Source organism: Melanostigma gelatinosum (genome assembly GCF_949748355.1).
Source record: "Melanostigma gelatinosum genome assembly, chromosome: 13".
Lineage (NCBI taxonomy): Eukaryota > Metazoa > Chordata > Actinopteri > Perciformes > Zoarcidae > Melanostigma > Melanostigma gelatinosum.
Window position 1 is genome coordinate 12,981,119 of NC_136646.1, and position 21,279 is coordinate 13,002,397.

Below are 21,279 nucleotides of genomic sequence, written 5' to 3' on the forward strand. Positions count from 1 at the left end.
CTCGGATGAGCGCGGGACGGCGGCGGTGGTACGCGCGAGAGAGCTTGGCCGGGCCACGTAGCGGGGTCTGAAGACACCGGTGCGCAGGTATCTCCGCAGCCCACACGGGACATCAACAAATACTTTGCCACACATTTTGCACGAAAAGATCATTGGCGTTGCTCTTTCTAAATGCACATCCGCGAATTAAGAGGGAGAGCGAGCGAGGAAAGTGCGCGTGCAACCCCGAATCTGTGCAACTCTGATTGCACGAACCCAATAGGGAGGTCGCTCTCGACGACGGAGGTAAGCCAGAAAAACCGACAACAAAAATGTTGCTATATCATGTTAATCTTATGCACTTAAATGTATGTCAAGCATGGCTGCTGCTCGAGGAAGCACTTGTAGGTCACCGGTTAAATGGTCCGTGAGCTCCGCTAGCACCCACTTTGTGACAGTGTCGAGTTGAGTGGGTTTGATCGGTACAGCAGGCTGGGTTTGTTAGGAAAGCGGCGTTTCTCATCTTGCACGTCAAGAAAGAAAGACACATTGATAATAAAGCGTGACATCTGCTTTTCGTCTTTGCTTCGTGATGGTCCGATAACTGTCACAGCTCACCCCTTAAAGAGCAGTATCGAAATAGATTTGAACGTTAATGCTAAACATCTGATGTTAGCTTTAAGCTAACTAGCCCTAATCTGGGCGGTTTGGGGTTAAAAAAAAAGTGAGTCTGTCTGTTGTGAGCTAATGCATGTCTCCAAATATTAGCCTTTATGTGGTGTAGCTCGTGCAGGGTACTATGGTTGTTTTTGAGGTTGAGTAACATTTGACTGCACTAACATATCTAATGGCTGCATATTGAGCTAATGTAGCCAAGTTAGCTTGTCATGTGTATGCACTGTGCAGGTCAGTACCCATGGAGTGTTGCTAGCTAGCTAAGTTGGCTAGGCCTGCACGGTCTTACTGCTGTTCGGTGCACAGTGTTGCCTTTTAGTTTTAACCTTTGCTTTGCTCTGTATTCACTGCGATGTTAACTCCAAGTCTTGGGAGCTGAACAGATTGCCCTCAGCAAGATGTAGCCAAAATCCAGACAAGAGCCGCTGCACTGTACCTCGTACAAAATTATATATATATATATATATATATATATATATTATTATTATTATTATTATTATTATTATAGTAGTTGGTTTCGCACTTTGTAACCTCATTAGCCAGTAATATTGAGCTAGTTTGACCGAATCCTCCCGTTTGTATTTCAATTATGTTTTAATTTTAAAGACATTTATGTTCCTATGTTGTCTTTCCCTTATTTAGGACAGAGCTATCCCAGTTGTGAATATCAGTGGACTGCTGGCAGGATTGATATTATCTCTCTCGCTCTCTCTGTGCAGTGATGAAAATAAAGAAACGTGGTTTGGGACTGCTTGGAGATACTACTCTCCCACTTTTCTATGATACTGCTCCATGACCCGATTAATGGGCTCGAGGGCCGGATCCTTACAGAGACAGGGAGCACCCCGAGAGTGCACCACAACACACAGTGAGCCGGTTAAGGTCTTATGAGTTTGGACAGAGTGAGGAATGTGAACCTTCACACGGTCCTCTACAAGCTGCTGTGAACAGGGAAAAGCTCATTAAAGTCTCGACTTTGAAGGGAGCGTGGATTTGAGGAGCGCTGCTGCATTAGAAGAGGTAAACGTGATGGATGCCCTTTATACGGCTTCAGAGATCTCACCTGCTTCACCGTTACAGACCAAGCTTTTGTGAACACTTGCACCAGTTTATTTTAGTGGATTTTGCAGTGACGCTCCCATCCTGTGTCATTCAAATCTCAAACCACAGTAGCATGTATCTAGTATATGACTGGCTTTGTGGCTAACCCCACACAAAATGAGTTTTGGTTTCTCTGAAGCATGATTGAGGAAAACTACAAATGAGTTACTGTTGAGTAAACGTTGATTGCTGAGCGTTCGTACTTATTTGGATAACTTCAGAGAGGCATTCATTGATGCACTTTTCTCTCCTTTTGTGTGTGTCAGGGTGCAGAGTTCCTGTAGGTTTGACCTCCCGATCCCACATGGTGATTTTGTAGAATAATTACCGGTGATATTTGGTAGTCTGCGCTCTGCTTGATTCCCACATCAAAGGACTGCATTATTTCGCTGTGAGTGAAACTCTGAAATGACTCATCATTGATAATAATAAGCCGGTGGAAGGATTTTGGCTCTATGTGGGTTACATAACCACACTGTGTGTATTTGCACATGTGCATTTTGGGACTATTTTTCAGCAGTGAATGTTGCACTTCTTTGATATTGTGGATGGTAAATGAAATACATGGTTAGTTAGCTGTTGTATGTTCTTTCAACCCCATAAACATTTATTTTAGCCATCCGTGTGCTTAAAAAAAGAATGGAACATGGTGCGTGTTAAGTCATGTTCAGGCAGTGGTTTCTCATGCAATTTATATTCCTCTGTCATCCAGACGCAGGATAATCTATTGAGCTCTATGTTTAAGACAGACATGTGAGTTGAGTTGATCTGTCGGTGCAGAGCTCACCCTCCCCTTGTGGTCTAAATGCTCTCAGAGCTGCTGTCCAATTCTCAGAAAGGATCAGAGTCGGTATGCACAGGAAGACAGGTGTGTCTTTGTGGAGAGACATATTCTACATAAATGGCGGTCACTTGAACTTGCATAACTGGTAGAACATAGATCCATCTCTGTTTGTCTTTAATAATAACTTGGCAAACATCCTTTCGTCAAATGTATTGCTTGTGTATTTACGTACATTACAGACGAGTGAGATGAAGTGACAGGAGGAACACAGAAAAATCAGTTTAGGATTTATTCCCAGAGAGATTATAGCAATGAACTGAGAATGAATTTAAGATTGAGTTTACACAGAGCATCGTTGGAATGATTCAGATTTTATTGCTGATGATTTTGCACAAGTGCAGCTTCTGTTGACTTTGAATTAGTGTTTGTATTGAACCCCCAGTAATACAATATATATGAGGGCTGTAGTAAAAGTAAGGCACCACAAATGAAAACTTTTTTCAGTCGAAATATACTACTCCAGAAAAAGTAGTAGTTATCAAAAATGAGGCTTATAATGTCTGTAGTTGTGTATTTATGTAAACAGAGGAGCGTTTTGTGTCGATAAAACAAAAGCTGTTTGTGAAGACACAGACGAGAGGATGTTTCCCATCTCCAAGAAAGGAAGTGTGTTTTCTTTTGTTTCTTGCTAAGGGAGATGTTCTATTGAACTACCCACCCTGGTGCACACACTCATTGTGAGGTTGTTTGAGGTCAGCCAACTGTCAGCCAGCAGCACCCAGTTCACATGTATGCAAAAGTAAAGAGTATACAAATGCCATAAAAGCAAGATTTATTTGTTTTAATACTGGTTTTGTTTTTCATTGTTTAACTTGCAGATACGGGACAATAACTGTGCGTTGCTCCGGCTTCATTGAAAAGTTGAAATACGGTTTCCTGTGGTTGTATCTGTTACAAGCTCCTGAGCTGTGGTTACACAATGCTGTCTAACAGTCAATGGGAGGTTTTGCCTTTTGGTGTATGTTGCTTTAATAAAAAGACAATCTTCGGTTTAATCAGTGAAATTGCCATTGACTTGGTGTTTCAGATCATTTTTGTTAATTGTGCCAAATGTAACACTGGAAAGTTTTTGAATTTCGCAATTTATTGTTTAAGATTCAGGTTGTAGGCGATGCACAGTGATTGCATCTACAGTATGTCATCATAGTCCATTGCAGTTCATATTGAGCTATCACCACTAGGGTTGGGTATCTTTTGGGTTTTTTCCCGATACCGGTGCTAAAACGATACTTTTTTCTTCAAATTGAACAATATATTAACTGTTTAAAGTATACTATAAATATAAATAAATACAAAACACTTGGCTTCAAACTTTTTAACTATGAACAATATGTTAACTGTTAAGTTTACAGTGTACTTAAATAAATAAAAATAAATACAAAACACACACACTCTGTACACACACTACAGCTTCAAACTTCAGCAATTATTTTGCAGAAATATCAGCATATTTTCCTTCTCTGGCAAAATACGACACGTCTCATGACTTATTTTATTTTACCAGTTGGTGGCGGTAATGCGCCAATTCGTCGTTTGCCAACCGCCAGTACACCTCAAAGGAGGAGAAGAAGAAGGAGCTTTCGCGTGCCTGTGTTGTGCTTATGAGCGGCAGCGCTAAGTACCCCGTTGTAATAATACTATGAGTGAGGAGCGGAGGACCGAGTCCTCAGAGTAGTGTAAAAAAAGTATTTCAATCTGCTCAGGCACCGAAAGGAAGCACCGAAATCTGCGTTGCGCTTCTGTCCGGTAGATACCGGACGTATAGGAACCGGTGCCATATTGGCACAGAGTTTCGGTACCCAACCCTAATCACCACTGTTCCAATGTTCTTGTGCTCCCAACCTCGTGTAAAATGTTATCCGACAATCTTTAAGACGATGTTTTCCTTCTTCTTCTCATGAATGTGCTCTTAAATTAACACGATGTGTTATGGCGTGTCCCTCCAGAAAGCCAAACCATCTCTGCAGTTTATTTTAATAGTCAGGCGATTCAGTTGTGACCTAGAAATATTTACAATAATGAAAATGATAATCGTGCATTTTATTTATAAGCGTCTTTCAAAGCACTCAAGGACACCTCGCAGCAGTGTATCAAGGTGTCATATAATCCAACAAAATGGATACAATACGTATATATAAAATCTTTGTCAGTGCAAAACTCAATGTGGTTGTAGCCATTGGAGACAGAATCCGACTGAATAAGCCAGTTTACGAAGGTGTGAATGCACAGCTTTTGAACTTTAAGTCACTCACATTTATTTGTGAAGGCTGTGGTTTTGACTCCTACGCACAGAACTGAAACATTTGTGGCCAAACGAGGCGCTCGGTGTTGAAAACTTGACTATCTCTGCAGTTTCAGTTCAGACTCTATCGTAACACAAGAGAGTGGCAGGCCACCTTTTCTAAATCTCACATGTCTTCTGTTTCTTCTGTCTTGTCTCATAGGTAATGCACTGTAAATGGCTTTTCAAGCAATACACAGAGGTCCGTACAGCAGTTCCATGCCTGGGGTTCTGCAGGGCAGCAGCAGCCTTCAGATAAACTGAATCTGGGATCTGCCTACACCTCGCATGCAGACTTGAGAGGAACTCCAAATGTTCAGCATCAAAGACACCGAGCCTTTGATTTCTGCATTTCCTACCCTGGACAGCATGGATGCTCTTTTTGAATCGGGTTGAATATCATTTGCCTCATCCCCTCCTTCCTGTCTCTTCAGAAGGAGGGTGGGGGATTGGTGTGGCGTCCCCTGCCCCTCCTCGTAGAGTAGGCTAGTCTACCTTGGCACCATAGCAGTTACTCTTTTTTTTTTTTTTTTTTTTTTTCCCCAACCAACTCCATCCTTCGATTCCCTCTTCATGAAATCCTGCAAGAGCCTGCGGGAAGAGGTTTCCGTCCCTAGCCTTGGTGGGATGTCCCAGGAGGAAGGACGCAGGACTCCGGTGTCCCAGTCCTATTTTCACTCCCCTAACCCAGATCTGGACCTGGCAGGCAAGCTGTACAAGAGGGAAGTTGGCGGTAAGCCGTATTCTGTGTTGGTGGACAATAAAATGGCAGCCAAGGCATCCATGGGAGATCAGAACATTGGTCAGCTGCCCACTCAACAGCAGCATCAGCAGTATTTCCGTGAGGGAGGAGTAGGGCAGGAGGTGGGGACGCATGGGTCCCAGGTCGCCAACGACTGCACCTCTGACGACACTGACGATGAGGATGAGGATGAGGATGAAGATGAGGAGGAGGAGGAGGAGGGGGGCTTCAAGCGTGAGCAGATTATTGTTGAGGTCAACCTGAACAACAAGACACTTCATGTATCCAAAGGGGAGAGCAAAACTGCAACCACAGCAGATGACTCTGAAAGAGCTGGCAGTGACGAGGAGGAGGAGGAGGAAGAGGAGGAGGAGGAAGAAGAAGAAGAAGACAGCCTCGATGAAGAGGATGAAGATGAAGAGGAGATTGATAGTCGAAGGACGAGGTCAAAGAGGGCTCGTCGCAGCGCCAGTAGCACAGCAGCTCCCAGCCAGCCGCGGAGGAAAAGCCTCAGAACGGCTCTGAGCATGGCCGCCGCTGGGATGACCACCAGGGGCCGACGGAAGCACATGGAGCCCCCAAAGAGCAAGCGCAGGTCGGCCAGGTCGGCCCCGTCGTCCGCCGGGTCCATGACTGCCGAAGAGAAAGCGGAGGAGAAGGAGATGCTGGCGTGTGAAAAGTGCCCCCGAGTGTTCAACACACGCTGGTACCTGGAGAAGCACATGAATGTCACTCACAGGCGAATGCAGATTTGCGACAAGTGTGGCAAAAAGTTTGTCCTGGAGAGTGAGCTGGCCTTACACCAACAGACGGACTGTGAGAAGAACATCCAGGTAAAGCAGACGTCTCATGTCGTATCACTGTCGTTACACATTGTATTCTGAATGATAGAAGAAGTGCATTTCCAGGGTTCACCATATTCTTTGAGAACGTCTTTATACACCCGGATACATTTAGCAGCTCCTCAGAACAACTTCCTGTCAGATTCGTTTTGGGTACTTTGATGATAAACCTGATATTCAAGCATATCATTTTTTCCCACTGAATACAGTAAACATTTGAAACATGAAACCTGATATACTAGGTTCATATAACCACTTATAATGAGACTGGTGTAAGTGTGAGGTAAACTAAGTTACAATATCTCTATTGTTTATGAACCATTGGTATCAGTTCTCTAAAACTGAAAAGGTGATTCAGCGTATTAACACCCAAGGGTCTTGCAGCTGTTTTGTGAACATCTTAATTTAGCCCCTTGTTTTGTTTAACTTGATTTGCATCTTTTCGTCTTTCCCCAACCGGTCAAACCAGTTGAAACCATGTCAACCGCTCTAATAATTAGTTACGTTAATGCAGCATTTCATTTTTCACATTTATTATTGCAGAACCTGTTAATGCACCTTTCATGTCCAAAAGGCAACTCTCAATATTCACTCCTGTCTGTAATGGATAGATAAATATATCGATTTATTTCTGTGTCATGTATATAACGTGCCCAACCCTCATGGGTTCATAAGACACCAGAAATACAGCTGCAGTGGACACATTCTGCTTTCTCTCCCAGGCCTGGAAGATAAAATCAGCTATATATAAAAAAGAAAAAGAAATGGTTCCTTTCCTGATGCACAACTCAGGTTTTTCATCGTCATCCGGCCAAATTAAATCAACATAAATGGAAGTCATTTTACTGAAGAGCACATCCCTTATGTCCTCGTAGATAGGACAGTAAAACAACATCTTAGAAATGATTATTCAGCTGTTCTTGGATTGTCCCATAAAGTCTGCAAATCTTGGTTCCAGTAAGATGTTCTGAAGCCTTTATGGCTATTACATATTCTCTTAACACATTTATTCAATGCTGCAGCCACTCAATGTATCATACTAAGCATTCAGATCCCTTTGTCTGTTTTTAATGCATCCCAACTGATGGTCCGTATGTTAAACGTACAAGTGAGGCTGGCAAAGGATTTCCAGGCAGAGCTCCTGGTAGAGCCTCACCACTTCTATTCCATTGGAAAGAGAAAGAGACTTGCGGGGGGGGGGGGGACTCACATGATGGGCTTAGCAAGCCAGAAGGCATGAGAGCGATACTAGAACAAAGTGGAAGTCTCTTTGATATGATGGACTAGGGCTGGGCGATATGGCCTAAAAAAAAAATCTCCGATTTTTTTACAAAAAATCCGATTCACGATTTAAATCGATTTTTTTCCCCCAAAATTTTTTGCAGATGACAGAAGCTGTTGAAAACAATTTTTTCTTTTATTTTGTGATGATTTTCCCAAGTAGGTTGATAAAAATAAAGTGCAAACAAAACCTGAACATTGTAGAAAGGTGCCTGTAGTATACAAAAAGTATTTGGTCACTCTTTTGTTTGCCTGAATCATTTAAATATAAAATTAAATTAAACATAACATTAAATGGCATTAAATAGTAGCCTTCCATTGTAAACAACTGTGCAAATGTAACTTTTTACAGTAAGCTTTTCTAACTGAATACACTGATACAAACACAGCATGAAATAAAATGTATATGACCCTTTAACATTCACATTTTCAAAAGTGCAACATCTGATCTAACATCAACATAACATATTTTGCACAGTAAATAAGTGCATGTAAACAAAATCAAGTGCATTCACAACATAACCAACAGTATTAAACAGTAGTGCATGTTTTTTCTAAATATTTTTTGCCAGGAAGACAAGCCTGTCTACTACCTCTGGCTTCAGGCATGCACGGTGGCATGTAACAATGCCCCCCCCCACACACTGAAAAGCCTCTCAGAGGGGGCACTTGTAGCTGGCACAGAGAGGTATTTCTTTGCTAAAGTACTTAGCCTTGGAAAGTTAAGTTGGTGACGCTTCCACCAGTCAAGTGGATCGGTGTCTGGGTCAACCTGCTGGACCACAGGTCAGTTGTTGCGGAGTAGAATGACATCCCCTCCAGCTCCGCAGAGATCCTTTGGCGTGTACTATTGTACAGCCGAGGCAAGGCAACGTCAGAAAAATGTTTACGGCTTGGTAGCACGTACCTGGGGTCCAAAGCTTTGAGACGGTGAATAAACCCCGGCTTTTCCACGGTGTATATGGGCACCATATCTTTTGCGATATACATCGCGACTGCATCCGTGATGGCTTTCCACCGGCCAGCAGTGAAGCTGCTGGCCGCCATTGTTTTAGTTTGTAAACAATGCGCGCGCACTCTACTACGGGAAAAAGGGGTGGGGGCGATTTTCTCGATTTTCAATAAAACACATCGCCTTAAAGCACACATTCGAATTAATCGATTAAATCGATTTATCGCCCAGCCCTATGATGGACCAAAATCACGCCCTCTGGCCATCTTAAGTGCACGGGCTTTTTATATGTTGGTGGCAGCGTAATGCTTCGGGGATGCTTCTCTTGCAAGGAAACTTCCATTTACAACTGGATTTATTTTCCACCAAGACCAAAGCCCCAAAACACAGCCAATGCTCAGGAGTGGCCTCAGAACAACAATGTCGGCGCTCTGTATTTTCAAAGTCAGTCCATAATTGAATCTAGTTGAGAATTGGTGCACTTCTACAGAGAAGAATTACCAACTGTGACACAAAACCCACACAGACATAAATTGCTGGCAAAGCTGCCTCTTCTGAATATCGATTTGAAAGGGATGGAATACATTCACACTGTTTTGTAATTTGTGCTACTTACTTTGTGTTTAAGTCTCTCTGTTGATCAGTGTGTTGTTACATCATACAAGTATTTTAACTTTATACGATTTATATCTGGAATCACACCAATAAGCCATATTAGCATGAATAAAATCCGCACATTCCCGTTTGTTATTCTTCCCCAATGTTGTCTAAATTGTCGATTTGATCGTCTTCCGGAGATCTCCAGAGGGAAGTCAGGGAATTGGACTGGTTGTCGTTTGTCCCCAGCAGAGGGAGCCAGAGTATAAGGAAACAGTTTGAAGGCCATCAGGTTTTTGGGGCTCGTGATATTTATCAGCAACAATAATCTAAATGTGTTTTTTTATGTTTATGTGTCCTTTAGTGCGTCTCCTGCAACAAGTCTTTTAAGAAGCTGTGGTCACTGCACGAGCACATTAAGATTGTGCACGGCTATGCAGAAAAGAAGTTCTCATGTGAAATCTGTGAGAAGAAGTTCTACACGATGGCTCACGTCCGCAAGCACATGGTTGGTAAGTGGGGGTCTGTTTAATAAGTTCCTATTGTGCTGCATCACTGTCATATTTCATATTTGTGGCGATTCTCGGCTTTTATACGACTGAACAGCATATCAATATTTTCTAATGTAGCTGGTGTATTTTTGGATTTTATGCCGACCATATTTTCTTTTGAGGTGTTTATGTGGCATTTCTTTTGAACAATCAGATAAATTGTCTTTGATTAAATAAAACAATGCAGTAGTCTTTTAATTTTTTTTCATTCATACACTTTGCATCTTTATTGAAACGGTCAGGTGTATGCCGTTGTCTCATTATTGTTTTCCTCTCTCGCTCTCCTTCATCCATTTCTTCCTCCAAACCCAGCGCACACAAAGGACATGCCATTTACCTGTGAGACGTGTGGGAAGTCGTTTAAACGCAGCATGTCTTTAAAAGTTCACTCACTCCAGCATTCTGGAGAGAAACCTTTCCGCTGTGAGGTAAGATGCACATCGTGGCCCTGTTCACACATGACATCCTGTCAAATTTAGATAAAGTTGCAATTCATGACTCATCAAGGAATGTGTCTCACCTGCATCTAACGTGACCACTTGTGATTAGATTTAGTCGACACAGGACTTCCTCACCTGAGAGGAGCTATAACAGTGTAGGGCCGATGAAATCTCAGTTTTCTTTCACATTGCACCCGATTTACGATTTTATTTTATTTTTTTGTCTTAAAAACAAACTAGGCCGACAAAAGACAAAGGAATTATTAACTTTCACCAAACGGCACTTATAAGAAAATGAATAAAAGCTGCCTTTTGTAAAAAGGTCCGTACCGTAATTGGTCAAGTTACAGCGAAAACAATTTTCATCCTAAACCATGAATTCAAATTCATTGATAAAGTCAATAATAAAAAGATTTTATCACCCAAACAGTGTTTGCTGTGCTGTATGCAAATTGCCCTTCAATGTGATCACTGACACGTTCGTGTTCACAGTTTGCAACACAGTGTGAACATGGTACACAACCTCCCGACAACGCCTTTAAACGTAAAACACGTCTATCCTTGTTCTCGGTACACACAGGCACAAGTGAATGGCGCTGAACGCAGCTGTACCGGAGACGAAGGGGGCGTATTTGTTATGTTCTCTCATCTGCGCCATTTGGTTTACGACTACCCAAAATAGTCAGTTCTATTTCCGACGGTGTCTCTCAGAGGCGGGCCATCCTCCCGTGTTTTAAACATTCATTGGACGGTTCTATCATCTGAGTTCTACAGAGAAGTCAAACCATGTCAAATACTAGCAAACCGCTCATAGTGTTCACCAACTAACTGGAACCTAAAACACGTGTAAAACGAAATGTTAAGTGTTCCGGGGCTTTAATCACCATCTCTAATGGATGCATTTTGTCACACTGTGGGTCAAGATGTCCAAGCTCAGTGGGGTTAGTAAGAGTTTATTTTGTCCTGTCCTCACTCGGGAATTCAGAGGAAGTTGACAGATGGGATGATTTACTCCCACCCGAGGCCTTTTAATGTCCAACCACATGAATGGGACAGCACACGGGGAACATATGTGTATGGGTGGAGCTGCTCTAATTAAATGTTTGCAGTCATCCTTCACTTTAACGGGCTTATTAAGGATGTATGTAATGTACAGGCCATTCTCCCCAGTGATCTAACTCTATTGGGCCAAATGGAAACTGCTAGTTATTTTCCCCCACATACATTTATTCAGCCGGGTGGTGCCGTTGAGATTATAAATATTTTACTTTTGGAAAAGACCCGACCTAGAACGCCTCATAATGCAATTATACAGCCTGGTTACATGCACACAAATAATCTGGTGTCACATAACTGAATATCATTTTTAATACTCAGAACATATTAAAAGTCAATATGGCACCCTTCATGATTGTTTTAAACGTGTCAAAGGAAACACTTTAGGTTAAAAGCATTTCCAACAAGTTCGAAAGAGGAGTATGTGAAAGATCTTTACCCTGATTCAGCGTTTTGTTTGTATTGAGTGTTGTTGAGCGCATGCCTGTCCGTGGACTTGGTGTGTTATCTGAATGCCTTCTGTCGTCTCTGCCGCAGAACTGTGACGAGCGGTTCCAATACAAGTACCAGCTGCGCTCCCACATGAGCATCCACATCGGACACAAGCAGTTCATGTGCCAATGGTGTGGCAAAGACTTCAACATGAAACAGTATTTTGATGAGCACATGAAAACACACACAGGTGAGAAATGTCAAGCTTGTGCACTCACGATGTCACACCAAATGTGCCGGTGTTCAAAGGGTCTGTGGGAACGTCTTGTAGGAGGAAAACGTAACCAGCTTTTCTGACTGCAGGAACATACTTCTAGTTTTAAAGCGAGATTTAGTTCCTTCTACATGCCCATTGAGACATTCCTGTTCTCCAGATTTGAGTTTCCAATGACCCAGCAGCTATCAGGGTGGAGTCTCCAGTACACTCACGAGCACTGTACAGATATACAGACCTGGAAATGGACTTTCTTGTAGTAACGCTTAAAGTTAGGCAGCCAACTTTCCAGTCTTAAAAAAGCCCCCTGCTTGAATTATATACTGACCAGAAAGCTCTCAGCTGAGCCGTAATACGTTGGGGACGGATGTGTCACCTTTCTGGCATCCGCCTTCCGCTCCATCTCTGCCCACTCTCCTCTCCGGCATCTGAAGGATTTGAATGTCACAGCTGTGCAACACTAAATAACACGGAACAACAAGCTGACTCGGCTGTTGTGCGAGTGTGTGCAAAAAATTGTTTCATGCAAAGTAGTTATATTTTCATCACATCCATCTTCAGCTACTTGTTGATAAGAATTCAAAAGGTGCTTTTGTCCTGAATCAAGTTTAAAAAGGTCAAAGGTTTATGTTATGTTTGTACTCTGTCTGTCGCTAATCTTTACGTCAATACTTGGAATTCTGAATGCTTTGAGAGGAAAACTTTGCCCAACAACAACTTTACTGGGCTCAGTCAGTCTGCCGGCCAGTCACCATACACTCTCTAAAAACAGAAACACATGGGATGTTCCCAAGATGAATATTATAGTGGTGCGAGCAGAGAGACTTCGCCCAGTTCTTTTTTTAATGAGAGGGATGTTGTACATCAAAGAAGAGCCTTGCATATATGTCGGGGCTTATAATGACTACCCAGACACACTCTGGTTTTCTCTCCCTGCTCTCTTGCTATTTCCAAGACCAAACTGAGCAGTGCAGCCTGTTCGTCTTTCACCGTTTTTTTTCCCCAGCCTGACGTGGGTGGACACTCTGCTCTCCGTTGGCCCTCACGGTTCTATTTGTGATGTGTAATTACGCTCCCCTCTCTTCCTCCTGCCGCTACCGACCAATTTAAGCTCCTGCAGCAGGGGACACACCCAGCCGTGCCCTGTAATAGGCGGCACACATGTTGAACAAACACTCCCAAAAGTTTGGTTCGCTGCGCGATGTCTTGTGAGTGTAATGCAACAGTTACAGAAGACGAGCACATTCGCTGTCACCTTTTCATATTCAGTTGGTTCGGAGGAACTTCATGCATAACATGCCGGTGTAAAGCATTCAGAGAGCCCTTCAGCAGCCTGCTAATAGATGGCTGTGTGGGTGGTAGCTGGCACATTCAGTAGCTCCATGGAGGGAGGTTAATGAGAGCAGCATTCCAACGAAACTGCTGCTGTTCATTTTTCACATCTCCTCTCCTCAAAGTGTGAATTGTAATAGCTTCCTTCGGAGTGGGTGGGTTGACGGCAAAATACCCTCAATTCAAGATGCCAACGTATTAGCGCTTTTTAAAAGAGAACAGTCGTTCTTTGTACAGACAAATAGTGAAAGGGAAAAAAATGACTTTGTTTTTTGGAGCTTTAATCAGTTGATGAATAATCTCGTAACCATCTCATTTGACTCTGGCGCATCATATTGTTTTCTCTTTTTGTCCACTGATACAGTCTCTGTCTTCCTCACACGTGAGTCTTTTTATTTTGCAGGAGAGAAGCCGTTCATTTGTGAGATCTGCGGGAAGAGCTTCACCAGCCGGCCCAACATGAAGCGCCACCGCCGTACTCACACGGGGGAGAAGCCCTACCCCTGCGACGTGTGCGGCCAGCGCTTCCGTTTCTCCAACATGCTCAAAGCACACAAGGAGAAGTGTTTCCGGGTCACCAGCCCCGTGGTCCTGCAGACCAGCGGCCCACCTGTGCCTGTCCGCATCTTTGCCAACACCTTCTCGTCCTCTTCCTCCATCTCTAGTCCCAGTCCCTCCGCTGCCACCGCGGCCTCCACCTCGGCACCCATGGGCCTCAACCCGACGGGGGGGCCCATGCCTCCACGAGGCCCCGTGGGACACGCGTTCTCCCACGTACAGCTCCATTTAAACCCCTCTCACCATCATCCCCACCCCTCGACCACCCAGCAACACCTCTCAAACACACCCCAACATGCCCCGCCTCACCCCCACCACCACCTGGCAGTGCCCCCAGTCTCCCATCTACCCCTACCTCCACCCCCGGCCCTATTCAAGAGCGAGCCCTTAAACCACTGTGGGCACGAAGACAGCAGCTACCTGCACCACATGGCTCCCCCCGACAAGGGCCCCGGAGCCCCACAGCACCACTGAACTGGGCCCCCGGCTCTGCAGGCCCACACCAAACCGCGCCTTGTTCCTCCTCTTCTCATAGTCCTGCCTCAGTCTCTCAGTTGCAGGGTCCCTGGTCACAAGGGGGCTCCTCTCAAACTGATTGAAATAAGTAAAGCTACACACACACACACACACCCTCAGTGCACACCTTATTTAAGTAAGACACCTACTTAAATGACAAAGATTTTACAACCTCTAAAAAAATACACTCGAACATTTTCTTAGGAAATCGACACAAAAGGATTTCCATGCGAGTTCTGCGTTTGTACATTAATGGGTGTAAAGTGTCTCCTTTTCATCAAAAGCTGCTGATGGGAGGTGTGTGTATTACCTGAGCACCATCAAGGATCAGTGTCATTCAACGTTCCTCCTTATGTCGGCTCATTGATCTCTGTGCACGTCCTCCCCATAGCAATACTCAACCTGTCCTACCAGTTGGACTGTGGAGCCTCAGCCCCAAAGCAATATTTGATGATCGTTGTAACTGGTTCTACCCGAACCTTTAGGTTGAGGCTTTCTGTCAGAGGGGAAACGGCAGCAGTGTACGATGCAGTGCCATAGGTTAAAGTAAGAGGGGGGCATTGGAATACAGGTTTTGTAAATAGTTAGTTGAATCTAGACACAGTCTGAGATTCACACTATGGTTAAATGGTGCTTTCCATTCCAGTGCATACAGTGTTTCTTAATTTTTGCTTTTTCCGTTTGATTTCCAGAAGTTCAATGTTGCAGAATAACGATGTATTGCGTCGGCCTGGCATTCCTACACTGGATGTGAGGTTTGACTGGATATGTTGTGACCAAGAAATTATGCAGGACCTGCACGCTCACACTTACTGAAGCACACACACACACACTCAACAGACGAACCACGCGGTCAATGATTTACTTGCAGTGTTCAGAACTGCGACCTCAGAACTGTTGGTCATCGGATGCTTTTAGATAACGGATGACTGTCACATACTGCCACTGTGAGGGGCCAGACACATGGCCCCATCAGGATTTACCCCACTTCCCTTCGCTGCTGTCGAAATGATACGGGTTACCATGTGAAAGGTCATTTGACAAACACACAGTATACACATCTGGGACCTTTTTCATCACAGTTCTTAACAGGCAATTATGCATATTCCTCTCAGCCTATATTCCACAGTTCGGTGCGGGGAGATTGCTTTTCGACTTCGTACTGATTCACCCACACAGGCCAACGCGTGTCTAAACCTGTTGAATGTTTCCTTCGCAGAACGATGGCTGATGACTCATTTATGTTTTTGTATGTATGTGTGTATATATATATATATATATATATATATACTCTGATAATTTGCTCAGTTTTAAGCGAATGTAGATATACTGTTGTTAGCACATGATGGGAAATGTCAGGATAAAAGGCAGTGGTCATACAACTTCTAATATTTGGAATTCTTGTATAGATAAGCATACATGTGATAAAGTCAGCGTCAGAAATTACATTTATTAATGTAATAGCCGATGGTGTGAATGTTATTTGTTTAAAATAAGCATAAAGGGTTGGCAAGTATTTGTCATGAATTTGAGTTGCGTGGTTGGTAGCCCTTCACCCAGAGTGACAGCTGTCAGGCGTGTGTGTATGTGAGAGCAACATTGAGCTTTGTGTGTGTGTGTGCATGCATTTTCTCTACCTGTCTGTCTGGTTGTCCCCAGTGCTCTTCTACCAAAAGCTGCTTTTACACAGTGTGCCCCACTATATATACATATATATACGTGTGTGTGTGTGTGTGTATATATATGTGTATATACACACGTATGTATTTGGGGATACCTGAGATGGACAATAGCAGTAAATTGAACGTGATCCTCTTTCCACTCTAACTGTATTCGGTCTGGAATGGTTGAGCTCAGTAGTTTGGGATGTCCCCTTTTCATTTGAGACCTGCAATTATCCTGCCATTTCTATGGGCCTTAATACGGCTGTATTATTTGCTCTTCCGGTCCCCTCGGGTTCACTGCTGTGCTTCAGCATTTTTGCAGTATGGATCTTTTGTCTTTTTATTTTTTTTTTTTAAGCCTTTTTCGTTTGTGTATTCTCTGCACTTTACTGCTGCGTGGGTGAGGCACAGGGAAGGGAGGGACTGACGATGCATTGTGGAACAGAGTGCAGTTGTGGCTGCATGAGAGAGGGTGGAGGTGATTATTTTGAGTGGATGTTTTTAGGCGAGGAGAGGAGGAGAACCCCGGGTGGAGGCGGTTAGTGTGGAAGGGACCATAGCCAACAAAGGACATGTATTTTAGTGTGCGCATACATTTAATTTCCTACAAAAAAAAAAGTTTCTTTCAAAGAAATACACCAATGTGGACCCCCCCAAAGTAAAAGCGACGTTCCTCATGCTTTGGTGACTACACTAGCCCCTCCAAGCCATCGCTGACGTTCAGTCTCTTGTGTCTCTTTGTGGAAATTCTCTCCACCGTGTCCTGTTTTGTCTCCTCCTCCTTTCTTTGTTTTATAGAATGCACTTTCTACTAAAATTCTTGGCTAGTTCAGAAAAAATAACATTGTATATTCCTTAAAGATGTTTTAAAAAAAATCAATATACTTTTTTCCCCTTTATTTTTAACCACTTTAATGTAGCATTGCGTATTTTATTATTGTATCTGGTACAAAATGTGCAGCTTTATAATGTCCCGGTTTGTCCTTTTTTGTATGTTATCTGGAGATTGAGGAGAAGTGGAAAAAGTTGGGCCTTTTTTGATAATGTACATTTAAACTGACTGCTAACTTTGAGAAGTAAAAACAAGTAGCCATGATTATCACACATCTCTGTGCCTCCTTTTTTATTACTGTGAGTTTTCTGTGAACATTTAAGAAAGGTAATTAAGCATGAAATGTATAAAAATGAATCCTGGCAGTAAACTAAGCACTAAACTTTGCTGAAAAGCTTAAATTCCAGCTGACAATAGCACACACTTAAATTGCTTGCGTTTTGTTATTTAACAATTTTTTTTGGGTCACTAAGTTCCTGGCGTAATGCCTGTAACTAAACGTCTGCTGGCTACACATGACACTGAGCGGTCAGCTGCTGCCGTGTGCCCTCTATCGCCATCGGAGGTTTTATGTGGCGCACCAATGAGTCACATAATCCTATAAGATGGCTGAGCGGGGCCGACGGGTAGAGGGTAGAGAAAAGTGTAAGTGACTCACTGGTGAGTGGGTGGTCAGGTACCGAGGCTCACTTCACGAGCAGAGGGGAGATAATAACACACCGTCTGTACATCTCCATTCCCATTTGGGTTTGAAAATAGTCAGCCACCCCAGCTGTTAGTCATTACGCCTCGTGGTGCAGAGGAGGCAGGAGGCTGCGTCTGTCGGATGAGGATGAGGAGGGCTTCACGTTGTGTTTTTTCAGTCGTGTGTTCGCCGCTCTGAAGGTTTCTATGCGGTTCATTAATCACCATTTGCGAGGGTTTATTCTAGATGAACACAAAGCCCCTCGCTGCGACGCTAATGTTTCTGTGATTTAAAAAAAAAAGAAAAAGACACCATATTGCTCCAGATTTTGAAATGATGTATTACTTTGGATACTCCAATCAGACTCCCTCACAATAGAGGTCAGAGGTCAAGCAGCTCCACAGCGAAATCTGTTTTTCTCCAACCAGCTTACGGCCACACTTACCAAAATCCTGATGAGCCTGTTGAAGGAGGTTGTCAATTTTTCAGCAGGAGATCTATTTCATCAGGCCAACTGAACACTAGATATTCTCCTGTGACTGCCCAGAGTTCTCTGCCATGCACCGTGTTTTCCCAACTGGGTCAACAGTACACTTAATTATACAGGAAAAGGTGCACAGTTTACTCTGGTCTTTTCTTAGACCTGAGGTGTTTATTCCCCCGCTGTCTCAACTGGAAAGTGTGTGAGTACGTTTGAATATGAGTTTGTAGTCTGCCATGAGACGCAGTGAGGCCAGAACAAATACTGACTAATTCGCTTGACTAACATGCATAATATTGCGAATATTTGCATTCTGTCGTTCGCTCTCTTTTTTTTCCCCCTCTTTCCTCCCACAGCTCTCCCCCTCTCCTCTTGAAAGCACCGTGCACGCGCTCAGCAGGCTGCTATTAAATGGGCGGACTTGTATGCGCGGTCACGTCCACAGCGGCTCCGGTGGTTTTGACCGTCAAATAAAAGCGCCCGTCCCAACGGCCGAGCGGCGGAACTCTGTCTCTCCTCTCTGCGAGACCGGATCGGACGTGACCGACACCGGGGGATCGGAAACCAGCGCCTCGTGCCTCACAGTAATGCTTTTTGCGAGAATTTCGAGAGAAGAGTTGAAGTTTGATCTGATGCATTCCGGGCTCTCTGCTGCTGTTATTGCTATGCAGCCTTATTTGATATCACATCTGACTCTGTACTATCTTTTTGTGTACACAGGCTTAGGATTAATTATTATGAAGTTATTATTTGGGACCTTGCATGGTGCTGCTGTCTGAGGCAATTCAGCATTCACTGTGTTTTTCTTCCATACAGGCAAAAAAAACAGCTTGAAGGAGTTTGGTAGGAAATAAGGAAACGCACGCGGTCAGCTGACCACCGGCTTCACTCAAAAGGTAGGCAGGCGGACACAGTCTATACACTGAGACATAGTCTTGCTTGTTCATCTAATGTGCAGTGTATAAGCGTGCTTGCTTGCAGGATTTGCATGGAGCCTATGTTTTTTACAGATCCGAATATAATCTTACTTCCCTCATATTTGTTTAACTCCTGCTACATCAGGATGACCACCTCTGTAGAAAGGTACATTTTTTTCAGAGACCCAGCTGGATGCTGCCTCTCCTGCTTTGAACTGCTGACTGGCTGCTTTGCTCTCTTTCAGCTATGGTCATAACCTTTTTCATCATATTCAGATTATTGTGTTTATTTCATATATTCAATCTATGTTTTACTCTGTTTTTACCCCCCCCCCCCCCCCCAAACCCCACTCTTCGTCCATTTACGCATTGATGTTTCCCAGAAATCATCCTCTGTTGCCTCCACCTTACTGTGGCTTGCCTTGCGTGGGATGCTGCAGAGTGGGAGGAGAGCAGGAGTGGAGATTTGATGCCTGTAACAGTCAGAGGTGTGGCATAGTCAATCATGGGGGATTCAATATTCAACTGCTGTTATGTCCCACCCCATCCCCCAGGCGAGGGGGAGCCCGCCGGGTCCAGACGCGCAAAGATCATGGCCTCCAATGCAGCCAACATCTCCTTCGACAAAAAACGCTTCCTCATCTTCTTTGACTTTGATGAGACCATCGTGGATGAAAGCAGCGACGACGTAGTGGTGCAGACCGCCCCGGGTCAGCACCTTCCGGCCTGGCTGAAGGACACGTACCAACCTGGCCGCTACAACGAGTACATGCAGCGCGTGCTGGCCTACCTGTCGGAGAAGGGCGTCACCGAGAGCGACATCCGCGGCTCCATGGAGAAGATACCGGCCACCCCCGGCATGATCACCCTCTTCCAGTTCCTCCGCACTCGGCCGCCGCAGGACTTCGAGGTGGTGCTGTTGTCCGACTCCAACGCCTTCTTCATCGAGTCCTGGCTCCGACGCGCCGGGGCCCGCCAGCTCTTCCACCGGATCTTCAGCAACCCGGCCACCTTCAACAGGGACGGGCGGCTGGTGATGCGGCCCTTCCACTCCCACGACTGCATGCGGTGCCCCAACAACCTGTGCAAGCAGGTGGTCGTCAGGGAATACGTGGCCCGCAGGACGCAGGAGCGGGGCCGCCCGTACCAACGGATCTTCTACGTGGGGGACGGAGCCAACGACTTCTGCCCGGTGCTGTCCCTCGGGCCCCGGGACGTGGCTTTCCCGCGGCGGGACTTCCCCATGCACCGGCTGATTACGGAGATCCATGAAGCCATGCCAGGGGAGTTCAAGGCGGTCACGGTGCCGTGGAGCAGCGGGGAGGAAGTGGTGCAGAGGCTGAGGAAGCTGGTGGCAGAGTAGAGGGTCACACAGAGACAGAGGGGAGGAAGGAGAGCATTCAGGGGCCAGTTGACACATTTTGTCAAATTCTCAGGTTAAATAGTCCCACAAACTAATGTTAACGCAATTATTGTCTGTATAAATAAATAGTCTGTGTGGCGTCCAGTTTACACGTGCCTTAGTCCAGCCTCTCACGTTTTGGTCCGGAGGTCACTCTCAGGACAGAGAGACCATAATCATCAGCAGGTTAATGATTGTGGAGACCTGCCGCATCACCAAAACGAAAGGAAATCAATCAGTGCTTTGTTTTAAAGATTTAGAAGTACCGTCATTTATAACTTTAACGTTTGGGGGTGGGCCTATTTGCATAATAAATAATCTACACTTGTATGGGATATGGTGCTTTAAAATGTTAAACAGGGTCAGTATAGGTCCACTTTAGTAGCAATATTTAAAAATGTTAGATATTGATGACAACCAAGAAACGGGGTGCTCTTTTATAACTAGTGTGATTCACTATATTTCAAATATTAAATTTCAGCCTCAATAAACTAAATCTAAGTACTGCTCTCTGAAGGGCATTTCAACGGATCTACAAGATGACCACACAATGTTTTTCGACAATGTGCTTCTCACATAATATATGTCTGATTTAGAAATGTATGACAATGTTGTAAGGATGTTTGTTTGTTTAACTTGTTTGTCAGTCTGTTGTATCTTTACTGTACTGAAAATATGTACACCAGCAGGAATAAAGCCATCAACTGAAACCCTACTGTGTCTGCATGTATTATCAAACCTCATCAACATCCAAGTGGAATAATTCACCCCCCTTTATTACATACATCTAACTTTACCATAGAAATGCCACATTTCACATTTAATAGTTCAGTTGGCCTACTTGT

General features: G+C 44.2%; 2 protein-coding genes across 3 annotated transcripts; both read left to right on the forward strand.

Annotated features, from left to right (window-relative positions):
- Nucleotides 1-180: 180 nt before the first annotated feature.
- znf652 (zinc finger protein 652) lies at nucleotides 181-17,213 on the forward strand. Its single transcript, XM_079281922.1, has 6 exons — nucleotides 181-285; nucleotides 5,044-6,455; nucleotides 9,659-9,806; nucleotides 10,158-10,273; nucleotides 11,879-12,023; nucleotides 13,783-17,213. The coding sequence occupies exons 2-6, from the start codon at nucleotides 5,454-5,456 to the stop codon at nucleotides 14,409-14,411; spliced, it is 2,040 nt and encodes a 679-aa protein (XP_079138048.1). The 5' UTR covers nucleotides 181-285; nucleotides 5,044-5,453; the 3' UTR covers nucleotides 14,412-17,213.
- Nucleotides 17,214-18,361: 1,148 nt separating this feature from the next.
- On the forward strand, nucleotides 18,362-21,138 carry phospho1 (phosphoethanolamine/phosphocholine phosphatase 1). Of its 2 annotated transcripts, none has more exons than XM_079282290.1 (3): nucleotides 18,362-18,699; nucleotides 18,932-19,011; nucleotides 19,416-21,138. In XM_079282290.1, the coding sequence occupies exon 3, from the start codon at nucleotides 19,538-19,540 to the stop codon at nucleotides 20,393-20,395; it is 858 nt and encodes a 285-aa protein (XP_079138416.1). In that variant the 5' UTR covers nucleotides 18,362-18,699; nucleotides 18,932-19,011; nucleotides 19,416-19,537; the 3' UTR covers nucleotides 20,396-21,138. The 2 variants fall into 2 exon arrangements, with proteins under 2 accessions (XP_079138416.1, XP_079138417.1); XM_079282291.1 differs by having other exon boundaries at nucleotides 18,364-18,699; nucleotides 19,587-21,138.
- Nucleotides 21,139-21,279: the final 141 nt, after the last annotated feature.